The 21,479-nt window shown below is 62.2% G+C and overlaps 2 protein-coding genes across 2 annotated transcripts in view; both read left to right on the forward strand.

Annotated features, from left to right (window-relative positions):
• Positions 1 to 1,602: 1,602 nt before the first annotated feature.
• Positions 1,603 to 10,453, forward strand: DRG2 (developmentally regulated GTP binding protein 2). The gene is made up of 13 exons (XM_006048862.4): positions 1,603 to 1,790; positions 2,501 to 2,661; positions 4,213 to 4,302; positions 4,802 to 4,862; positions 5,132 to 5,222; positions 5,736 to 5,808; positions 5,925 to 6,015; positions 6,148 to 6,245; positions 6,498 to 6,574; positions 7,562 to 7,650; positions 8,237 to 8,295; positions 9,347 to 9,400; positions 9,705 to 10,453. Exons 1-13 carry the CDS (start codon positions 1,727 to 1,729, stop codon positions 9,789 to 9,791), a joined length of 1,095 nt encoding a protein of 364 aa, XP_006048924.1. The 5' UTR covers positions 1,603 to 1,726; the 3' UTR covers positions 9,792 to 10,453.
• Positions 10,454 to 10,917: 464 nt separating this feature from the next.
• Positions 10,918 to 21,479, forward strand: part of MYO15A (myosin XVA) — a 52,062-nt gene continuing 41,500 nt past the window's right edge. Inside the window, exon 1 of the mRNA XM_025280454.3 lies at positions 10,918 to 19,901. Coding sequence (XP_025136239.3) covers positions 16,356 to 19,901 — 3,546 coding nt within the window. The 5' untranslated portion in view covers positions 10,918 to 16,355. The remainder of the gene's footprint in view (positions 19,902 to 21,479) is intronic.

Genomic DNA, 21,479 nt, shown 5'->3' on the forward strand with positions numbered 1-21,479 from the left:
CTGAGTGTAAACCGATAGCACACCTCCATGGACACAAGTGTGGCAGTGGGAGCCAGGAGCTGCATCTGGGGCAGAGACCTGCTCTCCATGGGCCGGGGCTCCACACCTGCCTGTACCTCTCAGTTCCCAAAGGCTCTCCCCTCCCATCCCCTGTGAACCTCACGGAGCCAAACATGTAGGTGTTCTCCCCGCAGTCTGCCTGTTACCCTGCAGTCACTGGACTTCACATCTCAGCCCCACTGTTAACAGCTTGAGCTGCTGGGTCAGGTACTTTACACAGGGCTCGTATCGTGGCTTTATCAGCAGTGGAGGAGAAGAGCAAGCTGGGCTTACAACACCCCTCTTCAGCCCAGAGCCTTGTGCATAACGGTGTTGGCAAACATGGACTGAATCTGGGGAAGATGTAACACCACCAAGGAGACTCGACTGACAGTGGCTCTGGCATTCAAGGAGGACTTACGAGCAATCAAATTATTTCACTTTTACAACAACCATGTTATCCCTGTTTTTAGAGTGTAGAAGAGGTTAAGAAATTTAACCAAGCTCACAGTTATGAACCTTGAATTTGAACACAGCATGATTTCCAATATCCTGCTCCCCACTCCCAACCTTGTATTAAAAACATACAGAAGGGAATTTCCTGGTGGTTCGGTGGTTAAGACTCTGCACTTCCACTCTGCATAGAGCCCAAGTTCAATCCCTGGCTGGAGAACTAGGATCCTGATGCCTTGAGGCCTGGCAAAAAAAGCATCCTCAGAGAGCTGTGTCTCTGTCTCCCTCCTTTGTCCCTGTGCAGACTCCCGGAAGAAAGGCCATGTAAGGACAGGGCAAGAAGGCAGTGGTCTGTAAGGCAGGAATAGGGCCCTCACTAGAACCCAGCCATGTTGGCACCCTGACCTTGGACTTCCAACCATGGGGTCACAAAGAGCCAGACACAACTGAACCACTGAACAACAACTGTAATATCTAACATTCTATCCAAAGTCAAAATTTCCCCAATTGTCCTCAGAATGTCTTCTCATAACTCCTTTTAAACATTTCAACCAGAATCCAGGCAAAGTTCACACGTTATATTTAACATCTTTTAATCTGGTACAATCCTTCCCCCATCCCATCCACCTATATCACTGACAATTTTGAATACAGCCCACTTGTCCTATAAAAAGTACCACTTTCTAGTTTGTCTGATGTTTCCTCAAGTCTAAACTCAGATACAGCAGTTTCAGGTAAGGATTGCACTTAGGAGATGCTGTCTCGACTGCATCCTATGAGGAGGCATCCGATTGGCAGGTAGGAAGGCGAAGTTGGGGACAGACGTTTAACCTCAACGCAAAAGAAGCCACTAGGCTTTCAGCTCGGCGCCTTTTCTTTACACCAGCAAAGCCGGCTGAGCTTGGGACCCACAATGCGGAGTCCATCAACTGAGGGTCCCTCTCTACCTCCCACGCCCCATTCCTGCCCTCCTTCGCCTGGCCCCGCCCCGCCGGCCGGGCCTCGCCCCGGTCCAGCCCATCCCGCTTCCCCAGCCTCCGCCAACCCAGCGGCGGAACTAATATCTCTCCCCTCGACGTCTCCCGCCCGGACTCTGAATCCCCGAGCGCCAGGCGAACGGGGACGCTGTTCTCCGTGGGCTTCCGGCGCACGCTGGTCGGCCGAAGCCGACGGTGCCAGAGTTCAGGGGTCCGCTGCCGTCTCTCCGGCCGGTGCGCCCGGTTCAGCTGCCGCCATGGGAATCTTGGAGAAGATCTCCGAGATCGAGAAAGAGATCGCCCGCACGCAGAAGAATAAGGGTGAGGGCCGGCCCCGCGGGGCGTCTCCCGCCACGGCTGCGGGCGGCGGGCAGGAGCCGTCGGGGCCGGGCGGGATCAGGGCCGGACCACAGGGCCGAGTGGAGAACCTCAGCTCTCGGAGCAGCGTCCGACCTGGATAGGCAGGGTCGGGGTTCGAATCCGGGTCTCCTGGCGGCTGGGCCTGGGGAGTTGGCGCTCTGCCCTTTCTTTAGTGGGGGGCCGTCCAGGAGGAGACCTAACAGGTACATCCTCGCCAGCAGCCTGGAGCCGTTAGGTGGGTGGAGGCGGTCCTGACTTGAGTCTGGCGGACCTGGGTTTGGGCCTGGTCTCCAAGCTTGGGAAGTCACCTCACAGTTCTTGGCTCTGCTGCACTGACTCACACCTTGTAGGGCAGCTGGCTTCCTCGGCCGCTGCCTGATGAATACTGAAGGACTTCATCTTCCCAGCGACAGCAGAAAACACCCCCAGAATGCCCCCAGGAGTGGTACCGCTCGGGCTGAGAACCCCTGACAGTGGGTCTCCAGGTCTCAGTAAGGAGCTTTTGTCCTAAGTGAAGTGAAAAGCCAAGGGCATTTTAACTGAGTGGTGGTGTTCTTCTCTGATCTCCTTGACAACGATTGCTACCTGGCTCTGGGGCCTCCTGGCCAGCATTCAGAGCATATGGGTCCCTCCCTGGACACTTACCTCCCGTCTTGTGCTGTGTCTTCTAGCCACTGAGTACCACCTTGGTTTGCTGAAGGCGAAACTTGCCAAGTATCGGGCCCAGCTCCTGGAGCCGTCCAAATCGTCCTCCTCCAAAGGAGAGGGCTTTGATGTCATGAAGTCAGGCGATGCCCGTGTGGCACTGATCGGATTTCCCTCTGTGGGTAAGGTCAGTGATGGGCAGCGTGGGCCTCAGGAGGAAGGCGGCTTGTCTCCTCTCCCACCTGGATGCACCTCTTCCCTGCCTCTGAGTCGACTCCACAGACGGAGGAGAGCCAGCCTCTCCGGAGTCAGGCTGCACCCCTTTGTCAGCCCCACAGGGGTGTTGTCACCTCCCAGTCAGAGAGGCTCTGCTGGCCTCGGTCTCGTTTACTGAGCGTACACCACATGCCAGGCACACTCTGTCCCTGCTCCCTCAGACCCCCCTAGGTGGGAAGTGGGGGGCAGGAAAGCGGGAAGGGCAGGTTCGGGAGCCAGGGCGGCTGCTCTGTGAGCAGGTGTTTGAGCCCTAAGGAGTGGACCTTGAGGCGGAAGGAAGAGTAGGCTCACAGGCCCAGGTGGAGCCCGGGGCGCAGCAGCAGTGGCAGGAGGGGGAGGGTGGGTGGCAGTGAGGCCCTGAACTGGCCGGGTGTGACCTCGGTGCCCAGCTGCCCCCAGGCAGGCGGTTAGTAAGCACAGCCAGGCTCCGACTCCTTGAACATTGCTGGGGACTCATTCATCTTACCCTTTTCCCTCAATCTTACTTTCCAGTCTGCAAGGCATTCTCTTCCAGATGAGAAGCCCAGGCTGGAAGAAGCCACTCTAGTGACCAGGGGCTATGCTCTTGGGGTCTGGGTCCTATTGGGAATCAGGGCCCTGAGCACAGGAGGGCCCAGACCGCCCACTGCAGGGGTCAGATGGGTTCAGGGATGTCCCCCAGGTTGGCCTCTGGCAACCATGACTCTCAGGGCTGCCTGTCTGCCCACACCTGTCTGCACCACCAGGTTTTTATCTTTCCTGAAGTTTCTAAGAGGCGCCCTGTGTGGAGAGTGTGTGACAGTGATTCTTTCACAAGCTTGAGGGTGTGTGAGTGAGCTGTGCCTGGCTTCCTGCTGACTAGGATGGGGTTGCCAGGCCAGGTTGCCCTCTTGGCACTGCCCACTGCTTTGCTGGCCTCTGGGCCATAGCATCCATCACTAGGGTCACCGTGCTCCCTGTTTTATCACCTCCTTCATGAGGTTGGGATCAGGAGGAAGTCCAGGGTCCTCCAGCACAGATGACTGAAGGCCAGGTCTCAGTCCACAGCGTGGACTGGCTGCAGGGTCCATCCAGACCCTTTCCCGCTCACCCTCCCCCACAGTCAGCTGTCTCAGGCTGGGGGATCCCTATCCCCTTGCCCTCACTGGAGTAGCAGCTTTGTGCCATGGGGCTGTCACCCAGTTCAAGTCTGCCAGGCCCAGGAGGGTCTGGGGGTTCTGTGGAGCTGGGGACGGGCCCTGATACTGAGCAGGAACCCTCTTAGGAACCAGGTCCCTGTGTCCCTCACTCCAGACGGGCTTGAGGCCTTGGGCACAAAAGGGCCCTCTGATGTCCAACCCCCACTGGGCAGGGCCCGAGGTGACTTTTCCAGCTATTGTCATCACACCCCAGCCAGGGTAATTGGCAGGGAGGGGGGCCCAGTGTGTGGGCTTCTCCAGGAGGCAGGGCACGACTGCCGCTGCAATGGCCTTCTCTCTCCTAGTCCACCTTCTTAAGTCTGATGACCTCCACCGCCAGCGAGGCTGCATCCTATGAATTCACAACCCTGACCTGCATCCCTGGGGTCATTGAAGTAAGTTGGGGTTCGCTGGGCCCCGGGAGGGAGGGTGAGCTTGTGTGTGGGAAGGGGTTGCATGGGGGAGACTCTTGGCTGAGCTGCCCTGGCCTCAAGCATGGACACCTCTGGGGACTGGGGCTGCCGGGACCCCAGAGACGCCTGGCCCATCCTGCAGTCCAGGCTGGTTCCAAGGATCTGCCAGTGTGAAGCTCTCCCTGGTTCCCTGAGGCTGGCCAGCCAGGCCCTGTTCTCCATGAAGCTTTGGAGCGCTGGGCAGCCGGGGCCCTGTGGCCTTGGACCTCCCACCTACCCACTGAGGTGGTTTCTTTGAAGCACTGTCAGCACCAGCAGTGACTACTGTGGGCCCCTCCCAGGAGGCCTCCCCACTCTCAGGGCATGGGCTGCGCTGGGCTGGCTGGGGTGGGACGAGGCTCAGACCCGGCCCTGGGGCCGAGCCAGGTTCAGCCGGGCCCTTCCCAGCCCGCCAGCTCCACCTCACTCTTCTGCTTCCTAGTACAAAGGTGCCAACATCCAGCTCCTGGACCTCCCTGGAATCATCGAAGGCGCAGCACAAGGTGGGGGCAGGAGTGGGCAGTGGGGGTGGAGGCTCAGGCCTTGGTGGGGGCACAGTGGGGAGCGCTACTCCTCCCCAGGTGCTGATGTCGGCTTCCTCCTAAAACTGACATCTCTATGAGTAGGACGGGGTTTAAGAGACATGCCTGCTCCAGGATGACAGGTGGCAGAGTCCATGCGGGTCTATAAGGAGAGGAGTCTGGGCTCCCTGTGCTAGGGGTCCCACAGCCCTGCGCTTGTCACTGTAACCAGCACCCACCTTTCTGACCAGGGAAAGGCCGTGGCCGGCAGGTGATCGCTGTGGCCCGCACAGCTGATGTCGTCATCATGATGCTGGATGCCACCAAGGGCGAGGTTCAAAGGTCTGCGGTGGGGCGGGGTAGGCTGGCATGCCCAGGGAAGCCCTGGGGTGGGTGGCGGGACACTGGCTGCAGCTCTTGTGTCCCTGAACTCCTGGTGGGTGGTCCAGGGCACTTGGCCCTGTTACACATGAGAGCAGGGGCAGGGTGGTCCACAGCTGCACCCAGTGTGGGTGGCCTCCTCAGGAGGCTTGCGTGTGGAGGCAGGGGCTGTGCCGTGCCGGCCTGGGTGCGCCGAGTGCTGCCCAGAGCCCACCAGGAGCCCAGCCCCAAGCAGCAGAGCCTCGTTCACACCCTGACCTGCGGCTGAGGGCACACCAGCCCGTCTCCCTTTGGCCTGACCAGAGTGTCCAGGGCTCTTCCTTGTTATCTCTGGTGGCTGGAAGCGATGTTCGGGAGCTGGTGGTGTGGGGGAGAGGGCTGGTCTTTGTCCAGGTATGGGGTGGGGGGCTGACTGTGATACGGAGGCAGTGCAGCCTGCCCGGGACCCTTGTGAAGGCTGTGGGGCTCCACCAGGTCTCTGCTGGAGAAGGAGCTGGAGTCGGTGGGCATCCGCCTCAACAAGCACAAGCCCAACATCTACTTTAAGGTGAGGCCCATCACCTGTCACCTGGGCACGAGCTGGGGGCTAGGCTGCCAGCACGTGGGGTAGGGCAGGGCTGCAGCTGCCCCTCCATCAATGGTGCCTCCTTCTTTCTCCCCCAGCCCAAGAAAGGAGGCGGCATCTCCTTCAACTCCACAGTCACGCTGACTCAGTGCTCAGAGAAGCTGGTGCAGTTAATCCTGCATGAGTACAGCATCCTCACCAGAAGGGCAGGGGGAGGGGGCAGGGGTGGGTGATGCAGACCACCTGTTTGGGGCCCTCCTGGTGGGGGTGGGGGGCAAGGGGCTGCTGGTGCACAGGTCATCCTTAACCTGAGCCCCTCAGAGATCTTCAACGCTGAGGTGCTCTTCCGAGAAGACTGCTCCCCAGACGAGTTCATAGACGTGATTGTGGGCAATCGCGTGTACATGCCATGCTTGTATGTAAGTGGCGCCAGGCCCTGTGGGAGGAGGAACCCCTGCCCCAGCTGACCTGGCAAGAGCCTCACCCCAGGGGCTGCTGAGTCATGCAGGCACATCCAGCTTAACCCCAGAGTGCATCCTGGTCTCTGGGGGCCGGACTTCAGGCCCCTTCCGCTGCACGCCCCCTCCCCATCCCCGAGGCAGCAGGTGGGGTCTGGTCCCACACAGCATTGCTCCTCCCCTCCCCAGCACTCTCTGCCTTTCCAACCCTAGGTCTATAACAAGATTGACCAGATCTCAATGGAAGAAGTGGACCGCCTGGCCCGGAAACCTGACAGTGTGGTCATCAGGTGAGGCTAAGCAGAGCCAATCTGCTGAGCAGAGCCAATCTGTCTGGCCTCTGCGCAGCCTAAGGCAGAAGGCCGTCCTGGGGCTGCTCGTGACCTGGGCCAGGTCCTACGCTGACCAGGCTGGGACAGTGGGTGATGTGGGGTGGGCTCTGGTTCAGGAAACAGAAGGACTTCGTCCACCGAGGTCCAGGGTGAGAGTGGTTAGGGCTTCGTGGCTTAGCACTTAACCAGGGAGCCCCAGGCTGCCACTGAGGCCCTGGGAGATGTGGCTTCTGTCATCACCAGAAGGAAAAGGTCCCAACATCCTCAGGTGTGGCTTCTCTGAGGGGTGAGTCCCGGGGGCCACCTACGCCCCGGCCTACCATGGCTGCAGAGGCCTTGTGGGGGCAGCCTGGCCTCGTGCCGCGCCCTCTGCCGCACACTGCCTCCACCCACATGCTCTGTAGCACCACAGTGAGGCTCGGCTCCTGAGGAATTAAGACCTCGGGGACCAGGAAGGTGGTCTGGGCCCACGAGAGGACCGCTTCCTGGGCATCCCCAGCATCCACAGAGAGCAGCAGGCACAGGGGTCCCTCCTCAGGACACCTGCTCCCCTCCTGCTGCCACACCTGGGCCGCCAGCCACCCTGATGTGCTCACTCTCACCTCGGGGAAGGGTGGGACTCCACTCAGGATGGGGCAGCAGCAGAGGACCAAGCCAGGGCCCACCCGGCTGCTGAAACCCTTGCTGGGCTGCCGTTGGGGAGGGCTCTGTGCAGTCATCCTCTGCCCCCAGCTGCCCTGGCTGTCACAGGTGCCCTGGGCCCTCCAAGAGTGCCAGAGAGATGGCCGGGCTCTGTGGGCAGGAGCATGATGGTGATGGGAGGCATGGCAGCTGAAGAGCTGTCGGGCCCACCGGTGTGCTGCCTTCGAGCACCAACAGGGCCGTACTAGTCTGGTGCTAGGAGCCCCAGGGCCGCTCTGACCAACCCCTCCTTCCTCCCGGCAGCTGCGGCATGAAGCTGAACCTGGACTATCTGTTGGAGATGCTATGGGAGTACCTGGCCCTGACCTGCATCTACACCAAGAAGAGAGGCCGTGAGTCTGGCACAGCCGCCCTCCCCCTTTTGCTAACCCTGGCCTAGCAGGCTCCATGTGAGAGCCTCTCCTGTTTTTAAGCCAGCACCACCCTCTACCTGGGCCCTAGTGGCACAGGAAGCCAAGTTCCAGGGGGCACTGAGGGGGAGACAGCCCAGCAGTGGATTCCCCAGTGGTAACAGGCCCCACGTCCAAGCTTTAGGGAACCGGTAGCACAGAAGCCTCCCCCAAGTCCCACCCCTGAGCACACGCCTCGCAGGTGAGTCTGGGCAGTTAGCATCAGCAGAGGGAGACGAGCTGCCCAGCTGGAGCTGGTCCAGTCCAAGTTCTCCTGCGGGTCCCCTTGGCCAGGGCTCTCACGGCTGACAGTCTTGCAGGGGTCTGCACCTGGATGGGGGTGTGTTTTGATTTTCTGTGTCGAGTCAAGGCTGTAGAGCCTGCCTGACCAGGACTCTTAGTGAGGGTATGCCAGAGAGCAGGGGGGCAGTCGGTGGAGAATGGAAGGGCCCTTGTTCCCTGTAAAGAGAAGCCTTGTGGCATCGCACCCTGGCTCTGCTGATTCCCACCCACCCCCCAACCTGTGCAGAGAGGCCAGACTTCACGGACGCCATCATTCTCCGGAAAGGGGCCTCTGTGGAGCACGTGGTGAGTGAGACCTGCCAGGGGTGGGGAGCCCCTCCCGTCCCCTCGGGGTCCTGTCTGATGTCCTCTGGGCCCTCGGCCAACCCTCAGCCACGTGAAGTCAGGCACTGGACATGCATCCCACCACCCGGCTGCAGTCAGGGGCGTGGAGCAGCGCCAACGGGTTGGGCATGGACTCGCTGCCTGGTGCAGGGACGCCTGGGAAGCAGTGGTCGTCACTGTCCTGCCACACCAGAGCTGCCGGGTTCTTGGGGCCCTCCAGATGTTCAGTCAGGAAGGCTGCCAGCCTGGGCAATTCCGGATGGTTCATTCCAAGTCATGTACCCCAAATGCTGGCCCTTCTACGTGCCTCCTACCCCAAGGGGCTGAGTGCTTCCTGCACCCCGTCACCAGGGAGAGTCCATGCTGAACAAAGGAGCCCCACTGCCTGCCAGAATTGGGTCCTTTGTGGTCGGCAGACTCCAGTCCCACAATCCTGGAGCTAAACAGTCCTGCACAGGGTGGGGACTGCAATGACTAGGGGGTGGGGCCGCAACCTGTTAACCCAGGTGCCTTGGGAGCCGGCTGTCCTTGTCGCTGCCCCCTGCATCTTTGCAGGGGACACAAACCCCAGCCCTTTCAGGCCCTTGGCCACCAGCTCTAGAGGTTATGGGGCTTCAGCCATGCCAGTAAGGAAAGTGGAGAAGCTGGAACCAGAAGGGTATTCCAGGTGCAGAGGCCCAGAGGCAGGAGCGACTGTGGGGTGTGGGCCGTGTGCTGCCAGCTGGCATGGAGAGCGCACGGGTGAGGCTTGCAGCAGAGGGACCTGGGTCTCGGCCCAGGGAGGCCTGCCCCACAGGGCCTCGCTCCCTCCTGGGACACTTGCCTATCTGAGGGAGCAGCTGTCAGGGCTGCCGCTCTGGCACAGGGGGCAGAGGGCCCCTTCCGCTAGGACCCAGGTCCTTCTGTGGCTGTGGCCCCACAGCCTGCAGGTGCCCTGGAGGCGGGAAGCGGGAACATCCGAGTGGCTGTGAGCTGAGGCTTCGTGAAGCTCACTGTCCCACTCTCCCTCCAGTGCCACCGCATCCACCGGTCACTCGCCAGCCAGTTCAAGTACGCGCTCGTGTGGGTGAGTTTCGGGCAGGGCGGCCCCGGTGTCAGGCAGGCGCCCCCGTCCTCCCACGTGGGGACTGGGGTGTCCGTCAGCCCTTTGTCCAGATGTACAGCACACGTGCTGACCCAGACCGGACACGGGCCTCCTGCTTTGGGATCCAGGGCAGTCTGACTCCTGGGAGTCCTGCTGTCGAAGCTGCAGGGTTTGCCTGTGCTGGGACCCCCACTTTAGACCCCAGCACCGCCCCGCCCTCCCCCCGTGCAGTTCCATCAGCCTCGGCCGGGTGCTTCAGAGGCTGACGAGTCCCCCTCCCCCACAGGGTACCAGCACCAAGTACAGCCCGCAGCGGGTGGGCCTGACACACACCATGGAGCATGAGGACGTCATCCAGATTGTCAAGAAGTAGTGCCCCCACCCCCACCCGTGGGACTCAGGAGCCCAAAGCAGCAAAATACACGCACACCCTGGGAAGGGGACTCACGTCTGCTGTTTCCACATTTCTTCAGCGGGCAGATGATAAGGAACTCTCTGGGCGGAGGATGAGGTTGGGTGGACTGGGCTGGGGTGTTTCCTGTGAGACGGGCCCCGGAGGGGTCCTGAATGTGGGTCTCTGGGCCCATGCCCACCCCACTCCTTCTGGCGCAGAGGGAGATGGTTGCCCACCTCCCCCCGCTGGGCCCCATGCAGAAGCTGGCTCAGTGCTGGGCAGGGACCCAGGCCTGCCTGTATCCTGGGGGCTTCTCAGCTCCTGCCAGCTTCTCTGGTTCTCAGGGAGGGGGCCGCCCCAGACAAACACCCATCCCCACCCCAAACCCACCCAGGACTGCCCTATGATGAAAACCAGAGATCTGGGGCTTTAAAGGCACAGTTCATGCCCCCCACGGCCTGACCAGTCCAGAAGGGTCACCCCTTCTCGGGCCAGCCCCTGCCCAGCACAAAACCCAGGATCCAGCCTGGTTCATACCCCTAGGGTGGGGAGTTTGTGGAGTCTGGACTCTGTTTTCTCTCCAAACCTGTTTCTCTCTCCAAATCTTGGCTTCCCTTTCTGAAATAAAAAGGTAACCATGACTCCTGTTTACTAAGGACAACGTGTTAAGTTTGCAGAACTGTTGCCAGCTCTAGTCAGGGGCAGCAGTGAGCTGGCGGAGCCTGGGCTTGGGGGACCGGGGTAGATGGGGAGAGGGGCCTTCTGCAGGGCTCTGCCCCAGGAGGGTGGCCAGCACCCCTGGGAGGCTCTGCAGTGAGAGCAGGTTGGCTCCTGCTGCTTCTGCAGGCAGGGTGCAGGGGCCCCTCCCGGGGATGGGGGAGATGGTAACAGACTTGGGGGGACAGCTGGTGCTGGCTGGCAGGTGGGGGCGGAGCCCCAGGGGGTCTGGGGAGGGGCTGGGGTGTGGAGCAGGCCCACAGCTCTGCTCTCCCTGCTGTTCTTGGCTCCTCTGTCAGCTGCTCAGTCTCCTTTCCAGTGACAAAACAGGAATAATGGACATTATTAAATATGCATGGGGCCCAGGCGGGCAGCAGGGTGGGCTGGGCTTCTCTTCCAGGCCAGCTTTTCCACCGGCGGCTGCACTCCTGGGGCCTGGCCACAGGACCCCCATCAGGCGGCATGTGGGCAGGGAGCGCACCACAGGACCCAGGTAAGGTGACTTGGCCTGGGCCCTTGGGGTCTGCCCCCAACCCCCTGGGTACAGGGGTAGGGGGCGCAGTGGCTGAGCTGGGGCCTTGTCCTGACCCACTGTGAGGTCCATCTTGGCCTTGCTTTCTTCATCTGTGAGACGTGCGTGATGCTCAAGGCTGAGTGCAGTTCTCTTGGTGATGGTGGGCTGCCCAACTCAGCCATGAGGTCCCAAGGGAGGGGTTCTGCCTGGGTGATGGTTGCCTCACATGTGGCGAAGGGCCCTAGGCTCACAGGGGTCACCTCCGGGCCTGTCTGTTCCCCAGTTGGGCTGGGGAAGGATGAGGATGAGGCCAGAGGTCCAGGTGTCCCTGGCCAGTGTCTTGTTGGGAGGCATGACTGGGGCTGTGGTCACTGGCCCCCCACATCCCTCCCCATGGGTGGGCTTGTTTCCGGGGCAGTCTGGGTGTCTGTGTTGGGTCCTGGGCCTTCTGGATCTGTGGTCAGCAGAGTTATGCTGTCTAGTCTGTGCGAGGCTAGGTCAGCATGACCTGGCCCTTCACAGAGCCTTATGCTGGGGAGGTGTCCCTGGGGCTGGAGGAGCCTCACACCCACCTAATCCTCCTCCCTGACTCTCCACCTGGACCCACGGTCACCACACACCTTCTGCTTCCCAGACCAGACTTGTCATCTCCCCACACCTCCCACTTCGCTTCAGGCCCCAGGCCAGCCCCCACGGCCATCTCCAGGGCTGCCCACTTGACCTGAGCATGTCCCCTATCAGAGCCAACCCAGGCCCAGCCACTGTCCCTGCACCCCATCTCCACACGGTGGCCCAGAAGCTTTTGTCCAGGACAACTGCATAAGGAGCAGCTGCTGAGAGCACGACACTCTGCAGCCAGGGGCCCAAAGCTCAGAGACCAAACCTCCCTGAGACCTGTTACAGACCCGCGTCTACGTGGGGGAGGTGTGAGATCTGGGGCCCAGCACGTAGTACGGCTCAGCACGCTTGGTCACTTCCACTTTCAGGACACAGATATGCTTGCAGCACCCCGACAGCTCAGAGCCCGGCCATGTCCCCCACTGCTGGAGGGCTCACAGTCCCACCCCAGCCCCTGGCCTCACTTGGTTCCTCCACCTGCCATCCTGGCTACTTCTCACTTGCACTCTCACCTCACTCCATCCCTCCTGCCACCTGGTCTCTGCACATGCTATTCCATCTGCCTGAAAACTGTTCCCTCTTCCATCTGAACTGCTCCCTCATCTCACAGATCTTGGTTCAGGGTTAGCATCTTGGAGGGCCCTCCAGGCTCCCCCTGCAGCATCCCCCTCTGCCCACGTCATAGCCTGGCCTCCGCAGCTCTTCCCATGGCCGCAGTCCCCCCTTATTGGTGTGGCTTTCTGCTTAATGTCTGTATACCCTTGATGTTGGGAGCTGTGGGAGGGTGGAGGCTGTGCCTGGTTCTGCTCCACTTTGTGGCCCCTAGCCCTGCACAGTGCCTGGCAGGTGACATGTGAATGAATGAGACTTGTTCTCTGACAGCCGCTCTTTGACTGCAGCTGAGGCTGGGGACCCCGAGAGAGAGGCAGGGGCCCCCTTTAGAGACTACAGAGTGCCACCCCGCCCCCAGCTCCACATGAAATTTGAGGAAACTGAGGTGGGGAAAGGGGCCCAGGGATCCCTCCTAGAGCCACACCTCTGCCTGCCCACGCTGGGTGTCCTTGGCAGCTTGGTGTTTGTCTGGGAGGCTGGCACTGGACTGTAGCCATTGACTTGATGGGCAGCAGGGAACCTCAGGTCCTTGGGCTCCAAAATCCACTGTCCAGATGAAGAGACTGACGTTCAGAGAGGCCAGCCCAGCCATAGCAGAGCCCATGTTCTCAGAGAGGGACCCCAGGGGTTCTGGAAGAGGCTCAGAGCTCTCGGTTGGTCCCATTCCCGTCTTGGGTCTGACACAGTGAGTCATGTGGCCTCTTCCCTGGGCCCCTCGACTGTATGCAAGCATGGGCGCTGGGGCGCTCTCCACTCCCGGGGCTGAGGGGAGCCTCTGTGTGATGAACACAGAGCCAGGCAGCCTACCATTAGTATCACAAATACAGTTGCTCCAGGCCACGGCTCCCTTCTGCTCTGGGGAAGTGGCCTGGGCGACACTGATGCAGGGTCTCCCCACACCTCCCTCTGGTCTCTGCCAGTGGCTCCGGTCCCCAGCAGTGCAGCCCCAGGCTCATTGCTGGGGCCTCTCCTCCACACGCCCCCACCCCAGTGCTGTCTTGCCAAGCTGCAGCCTCAGCGCTACCCAGACGCCACTGACTGATGGCTGCTGTCAGCTCCGATCCGTGCAATTCCTGCCAGCTACCCGGACAGTGGATGGCCCAGACCTCCATGCGCAGGGCTGACATCCAGTCTCTCCCTGCTCTGCCCATAGCCTTGTCTGCTGGCAGCCTCCACTCCCGCCCGGTTCAGTGAGGAACCCTGGCAGGCACTCTCGTCTCCACCTGCAAACACATTGGCAACCCCCACTCTGTCCTCGGCACCACCCCAGCCTTCCTCACGCGGTGGCTCCCACAGCAGCCTCTGCAGTGGCCAGAGGGACTCTGTGAAGACCATGGAGGTCTGATTCCACCCTTTCTCTCCTACGGCTCTGGCCAAGTGCTCACCCATGACCTCCAAACCCACCCCCACCTCTTCCCCTCACTGTGCTGTCACCCTGGCTCTGCTGCTCCTCCCACAAGTCAGGACCACTGTGCTCCCCCCAGGCCTCCCTCCCTCCCCTCCTGCAGCTCTTGGCCCGGGTATTATTTCTGAGGCACCTCGCCCAGGCCCCTTTTGGTGCTGCCTCCCTGCATTATTTCAACACCAATACTCACACCATCTGACCTCCTGTGTCTTTCACTCACTCACCTTATTTGTTGCCAGTCCCCCTGCCCAGAATGTCAGCTCCACGAGGGCAGGTTTCTGTTTTCTTAGCTGCGTCCCCAGTGCTTAAACAGCACCTGGTGCAGGACAGGCTTCTCGCAAACACTTCTCAACCAGTGAATGAACAGACAAGTCAGTGTTCGCTGTCCTGAGGGACTGGAGCCAGGCTGGGGAGGGGTCTAGGGGGGCCCTGAGCAGGGACAGGGCCTAGGCAACTCCCACCGGCACTGGGCCCTTGGCCCCAGAACCGGAAGGCCGGCTGAGCCCCTACTTGCACCCACTGTCTTCCCCCCACCACATGCTAGCCCGAGCACCCAGGAGCCCTGAGGCAAGGGTGACTCTGGACCACCAGACCTGGGTCGGAGCCCAGTTCCACCATCCCTAGCTGGTTGACCTTGCACAAGTCACTTCACCTCTCTGTTTCCTCATCTGGAGATGAGTGGATGGTCCCCACCCATAGCCTGTTTTGAGACCCTCATGGGAAAACAGGGGCCTGGGTCTCAGTTGGAAACCACCTCTGGGAGAAGCAGTCAGGGGTGGGGTATTGGCCCCTCTGGGTTCAGAGTGAACCCCTGCTCCATGTTCTCTCCAGTGGGCAGCAGCCACAGCCCAAAATGAGGTGGGGGGAGACAGCACCAGAGGAGGTGATGGGGGTGGATGCCCCCTTGAGATCCCACCCTGTGGGGGCCCAGTTCCTGTGTGCCGCCCCCCCGGAAGCTGCCTGGCTACTCTGGTTCCCACTCCCTGGGGGCACCAGCAGCCCCTGGCCTAGCACTCCACACCATCCCCTGAACTGCTGGGCACCAAAGGGCTCTTGGTGAGTCTTGGGGGAGGAGAAGCAGAGGCAGAGAAGGAAGTGAGGGGGCAGAGGGAGTGAGAGGAGGGGAGGATGGGGGTGCATCTCCTCACACACCCACCTCTTGGCTCCTCTCCTCTGTCTGAGAAGGACCTCTCTGTCCCCATTTCATAGCTGAGCAAACTGAGGCTCCAAAGGGTTGGCAAGTGGTAGGCCCAGGGCTAGAGCGCCTCTGCCCCAGGGTCTTCTAAGGAAAACCCTAAGATAATCACAGAGTTGGATGTGGGGCCCGAGGACTAAACGGAAGTCCAATGAGTGGAGAGCCTAACGTTAGCTGGAGACCTGTCCTCAGCTCCCCAGGCCCTTATGTCCTGATCCTCGATTCCTGGGCAGAGGTGGGTGAGGGGAGAGACAGTACCCAGGCCTTGGGTCCCAGAGGTGCGGCCCCTAAATTCTCCCCCGGCCCCTTTCATCTAACAAGCTTCAGCCCCTGCCTCTCATAGTGCAGGGTTTTTAAGTGGACTGGTCACCGGCCAGACAGTGGGCACATGGCTTTGGGTCAAGCGGCCACCCTGGAGGAATCAGCTGTACCTGGAAAGGGCAGGGACCACAGGGCTGTCTCAGCAGCTGCAGAAACCGGGAGGAGCGGCAGGAGGGGGCCTGGGACACGGGCCACATGCATGGTGTCCCTGGTCAGGGATGCTGCCCAGCAGCTCCATCACATCCTGTTTTCTCTGTGTGAAGGAGACAGAGTGGGGTCATGACTCATTCCAGAGGAGGAAACAGGCCCAGAGAAGACAGAGGGCTCTCCCAAGACCACAGAGCCCATTGGCGGCAGAGCTGGGGCCAGAGCCAGGCCCCACCCACTGCTTTTGCTCCTCTGCACCCCTTGCCCTGGCCAGGCAAGAGGCCCCCATCAAGCCCCACTGGAACTGAGATGCCCCCTTCTTGCCCTGCCTTCTGAGCCAGCAGCCTGGTTCTCTCCAATAAATTATTCACACTACTGAGAGCTGGCCAGCTCCGGTTACACTGACAGCAGTCCTGGGCACCTGCCTTGCCCGCCCTCCCCCTCCCTTACCCAGGACCTGGAGGGTCCCAGCTTCCCCTCCAGGGTTACTTGCTGGCCTTTAAACATCTGGCTCTGGCTCAGGAGATGGGGCTCCATTTGTGGCCCGGAACAGACTTGCTGTGTGGTTTAGGACAGGAGGCTCCCCTTCTCTGGGGCCCAGTTGACCCAAGCGCTCACTTCTGTGGGTGGGTCAGCAGAGGCTTGGGGAGGGCTCAACTGGGGTCAGCACGGCTGTCCCTGTGGAGACTGTAAGGCTAAGTTGTTGCCCCAGCATGGGCCTGCCAGGCCTCCCCCACTTCCAGTAAATAACACCCAGGTGCTTTCCACTAGCCTTGAGGGTGAAACTCTAGGCGGAGCCTGGAGGAGATGAATTATGAATGTGCCCCCTTGAAATCCTGGTCCCAGCCAGAAGGAGCTTGGCTGAACCTTCCCAGGCCACAGGGCCGGTACCAGCTGCTCTGAGTCAAAGGAGGCTGCATGTCCAGCCACAGGCAGGATATTTGGCAGGTCCCCGTGTCCCCAAGGTCCTGAGCTTGTGACACCAGACGATCTGGGAGGGAGCAGGTGACCACCATGGCAAAGGAAGATGAGGATGAGAAGAAAGCCAAGAAAGGGAAAAAGGGGAAGAAGGCGCCGGAGCCGGAGAAGCCCAAGCGGAGCCTGAAGGGGACGTCACGGCTGTTCATGGGATTTCGAGACCGCACGCCCAAGATCTCCAAGAAGGGCCAGTTCCGGAGCGCGTCAGCCTTCTTCTGGGGCCTCCACACAGGCCCCCAGAAGACCAAACGCAAGAAGAAGGCGCGCACTGTCCTCAAATCCACGTCAAAGCTCATGACGCAGATGCGCATGGGCAAGAAGAAGCGCGCCATGAAGGGCAAGAAACCATCTTTCATGGTGATCCGCTTCCCCGGACGGCGGGGCTATGGCCGCCTGCGCCCGCGTGCCCAGTCGCTCAGCAAGGCGTCCACGGCCATCAACTGGCTCACTAAGAAGTTCCTCATCAAGAAGGCCGAGGAGTCAGGCAGCACGCAGGCCACGCTAGACGCCTGGCTGGACCGCTCGGGCTCCCGCGTGGGCTCGCGCAAGCTGCCCTTCCCGTCGGGCGCTGAAATCTTGCGGCCAGGGGGCCGCCTGCGCCGGTTCCCGCGCGCCCACAGTATCTACGCTTCGGGCGAGCCCGTGGGCTTCCTGCCCTTTGAGGACGAGGCCCCGTTCCAGCACTCGGGCTCCCGCAGGTCGCTGTATGGGCTTGAGGGCTTCCAGGACCTGGGCGAATACTACGACTACCACCGCGAGGGCGATGACTACTACGACCAGCAATCGCTGTACCGCTACGAGGAGGAGCAGGAGCCCCTCCAGGGTGCCTACGGCCCCCATGGCCCAGCCTGGCCGCCCTACGACTACGCGCACCAGTACGTGCCTGAGGACCCCTACGACTACTACGGCCCTGACTACTACAGCGGCTCCTTCTACCCCGACTACACCTTCGGCTACGGCTACGACGACTATGAGCCCCCCTACGCGCCCCCGTCGGCGTTCGCGTCTCCCTATGGCTACTACGAGGCCTATGCGGGCGAGGTGCAACCGCACAGCTACTACCCGGAGACCTACGCCCCGCCCGAGGCACTCTACCCGCCGTACCCACCCTACGACCTGGCCTACGAGCTCCCGCATGCTGCGCCCCACTTGGATCCCTACGGCGTGCCCCACCTGGATCCCTACGCGCAGCCCTACGGTGTCCCCTTCGCGGAAGGCACCTATGGTGGGGCCCAAGCAGTCTACCCCCACGAAGGGCCCTATCTTCCACCCCAGCAGTCGGCCTTCGCGTACCCGTGGGTGCCTCCGCCCATTCTGTCACCCCACAACCCATACGCCCACCCGATGGATGACATAGCGGAGCTGGAGGAGCCCGAGGAGGGGGGCAGTGAACAGCCGGGCACCTCCTTCCGCCTGCCCAGTGCTGCCTTCTTCGAGCAGCAGGGCATGGACAAGCCTGCCAGGTCCAAGCTGTCCCTCATCCGCAGGTTCCGCCTCTTCCCGCGGCCCCAGGTGAAGCTGTTCGGGAAGGAGAAATTGGAGGTGCCCCTGCCGCCCTCACTGGACATCCCTCTGCCCCTGGGTGATGCAGATGAAGACGAGGAAGAGGACGAAATGCCGCCGCTGCCCCCGGTGCCCTACGGCCACCCCTTCTGGGGCTTCCTCACGTCGCGCCAGCGCCACCTCCAGCGTGCCCTCTCGGCCTTCGGCGGCCCCCGGGGCCTGGGCTTCAACCCGGACATCGGCCGCCCCGCACCACGCCCGGCCACCTCGCTGGCGCGGTTCCTCAAAAACACCCTGTCGGAAAAGGAGCCCATCCCGCGGCTCAGGGGCAGCCGGAAGGCCCGGGCGCGAGGCCCGACGGTCAGGGAGGCGGCTTACAAGCGCTTCGGCTACAAGCTGGCGGGCATGGACTCCGAGCGCCCCAGCACGCCCATCGTGCTGCGTAGGGCGCAAGCACGCGCGCGCAACAACAACAACTCCCACCGCCCTGCGACCCCACCGCGCACCCCACGTCTGGGCCCCAGCCCCATCCCCGGCCCAGCGCCCACCCCAACCCTCGCCCCGCCCCTCGCCCTGGCCCCAGGCCTGCCCCCAGCCATCTCGCCCTACAGCTCCCTCCGCCTGCACCCGCCACCCTGGGCCGCCCCGGCTCACGTGCCCCTCGCACCCCAGGCCAGCTGGCGGGCCTTGGCAGAGCCCCCACCCCTGATCCCTGAGGGGCTCCCAGACCCACTGGCCTTCCCCGGACCGCAGCCATCCTTCAGGGGCTCTCGCCACCGGGGAGCTGCCTTCGGCTTCCCTGGACCCTCACCCCGACCCTCACTGAGGAGCCGGCCCGGTTTGGGCTACTGCTCACCCATGGGGCCCCTGTCCCCCCAGCCCTCCATCCGCGCCATCCCCTTCCGGCCGCCCTTCTCGCCACCACCCTGCCGTCCCCGCTCGCTGCGGGAGCCCCCGTCCGCATGCCGAGCCTCACCACGCCCTGGCGCACTCCGCTCACCTTTGCTGGGCCCCCCGCGGCCGCCCTCACCGCCCCCTCTGCTGGGTCCCCGCCCGCGGCACCGCTCGCTCAACCTGCCCTCGCGCCTCCCGCGCACGTGGCGCCGCCTCAGTGAGCCGCCCACCAGGGCCGTAAAGCCCCGGCCCCGCCAGCCCTTCCTGCTGCCGCAGGGGCCTGGGTCTTGGCATGCGGCTGCTGCTGCCCCTGAGCGCCCGGAGAGCCAGGGCGAGCCCGAGGACTCGGAGACACCCTGGACAGTGCCCCCGCTGGCCCCGAGCTGGGACGTGGACATGCCTGCCACCCAGCGCCCACCCTCGCCCTGGCCCAGAGGCCCTGGCAGCCTCCGTGGCTTCTCCAGGCCACCCCCTGTGCCCTCGAACTCCTTCCTCCAGCCAGGGGGCCCAGTGCCCTCCCCTGCTGTCCAGGCTGAAGACCCAGCCGCTGACTCAACCTGCGTTTTCCTGGGGAGACACCAGGACCCAGGACCCGGACAGCTGACCGAATCAGCCAGCCCCAGCCCCAAGAAGCCTGAAGAAGAGGCCTGCCCAGGGGACGCCCATACATCAACAGAGCCTGAGCCCCCAGCCCCAACACCCTCCAGGGATGCCCCCTCAGATCGGAAAGCACTGAGGCTCAGTCTCTCCAACCTGCTGGCTGCTTCTGACCAGATGAGAGCCACATGGCCACCATGGCGCCGGTGGGGGACACTACCCAGTGCCCCAGCTCCCTTGGCACCCACAGGGGCCCCGGGACCCCTGCCCAAGGCAGGTGAACGGTTCCAGGCAAGTCCTGGGCGTTTTGCAGTGGTCATGCCTCGTATACAGAAGCTGAGCTCCTTCCAGAGAGCTGGTCCTGCCCCTCTGCAGCCCCTTGTCCAGCTGACCCAGGAGCCAGAGCCCATCCCCAGGCCAAGAGCCTGGAGTCTGCTCTGTTCCCGCCTCTGGCTGCCTGCGGAGGCCCACCAACCCCAGCTGCAAGTACCCACCCGCCCCCTGTCCTGTTGCCTGGGCCCTGGAGCTGCCGGCCTGCCCCATGGGGGCCCCTTGCAAGAGGTTGGCACCAAAGGCTTGTGGAGCAAGGTATGGGGGCACAGGTCAGAGGGAGGGCTTGGGGTTCCTTCCTGGGAAACAGGGCAGGAGACATTCTCAGGACCTTGGAGAGCGGCTGCCTGCTTGGGCCTCGGTCTTCCCATCTGTAGCTTGGAAAGAACAGCCTCTTGGAGATTCTGGAGAATTAAATGAGGGGCTGGATGCTCGGCACAGGCAATCAGAGGACAGAGACGCCAGAAACTCCTTGCAGGTCATGTGGAGGAAGGGATCTTGTCCATCCTGGGCTTCAAGCAGCCCTGTCCTCGTCCGACCTGGATGGCACATCCACCCTCAGCTCCCTGCAGAGATCTTGGCTGAGCACAAAACTACAGACCCTGCCTACCACCCTGTCCCACCCCCATTCACATACATGGTTTTCCTCTTGCCAAACTGGGGTCTTTGCTCTCTTGGGGGCTCCTGCTTAAGGGCAGTCTCCTGGGCTGCAGGGCATTGGACTGTCTGAATGTGAGGGCTTAGGACCCAGGCTTACAGCCTCTTTACTGAACAGGGCAGGCAGGTACCAAGACCCAGGGGTCACACTGTTTCACACTGAGCCAGGAGTCTGTCTGGGCCCCTGTAGGGTGTGAGGCAGGCAGTCTGTCTAAGGGGTGCCAAGTCCGTGCTTGGCTGCCACGCTTGAGGCGGAACGCGAGCTCCGTGCTGGCAGCCTTCAGTGGAGGGGGGTGGTCACTGGAGCCTCCCCCGGGAACACCTGGGGTGGGCGGGGCATGCAGTGGCCGCGTGTGTTTCTCAGCCTCTGCAGACGGGGCCCAGTGGAGTGGGTGGCCAGTGGCCCAGCCATGGCGACTGGGGCAGCCTGGCTGCTGGGGGGGCCCTGGCCCCGGCGGCGGGTGCCCCGTGCTGTGTGGGCCGCAGCATTGCGGGAGCGGGGCACGAGGCGCCCAGGAGTGAGGGGCAAGGATGCCTGGGCCCTTCTCACCCTGGAATATGTGAGTGGCTGGCGCACCTGGGCAGGTGGGTGGGCGGGAGGCCAGGGCCTCTGGGGTGATACCTGCTGTGCCCTACTTAGCACGAGGGCCGCCTCCTGGTGTCCCCTTTCCTCGCCTCTCAGGGGTGGAGGGGTGCGGGCTGGATTCAAGAGGCAGGAAAGGCGGGTGCCCAGGTGTCCTCTCCATTCCGTGGGTCACAGGCAGGCCTGGGACAAGTGCTCAGGCACAGCACAGCCAAACATGGAGAGCACATGAGTGCATGTGCTATGGCCCAGGCCGACGTGGCATCCTCAGGTCCATTGTGCACACTAGATGTGCACAGAGGAGGCCCTGCCACCCAGAGGGGGCATTGGGACATTTGTTTTGAGACCGCCAGATGCGGGGACACGGGACACAGGAGAAACTGTCAAATGGAAGTTGAGAGTGTATGCTGCATGTGTGTGCCCCCATCCATGGACCACAGGCCGGCGTGCATGTCCACAGGTGCTCTGCAAGACTGCGGGGGCTGGGGGAGAGCCTGAGTGGTAGGCAGTACTGAGCCCGGGTCTGTGTGCATGGCTCAGTTTGCTCAGCACTGGTCATGGGGTGTGGTATCAAATGGGAAAGTCCTCATCCTTTG

Source organism: Bubalus bubalis, chromosome 3 (assembly GCF_019923935.1).
Source record: "Bubalus bubalis isolate 160015118507 breed Murrah chromosome 3, NDDB_SH_1, whole genome shotgun sequence".
NCBI classification, from domain to species: Eukaryota; Metazoa; Chordata; class Mammalia; order Artiodactyla; family Bovidae; genus Bubalus; species Bubalus bubalis.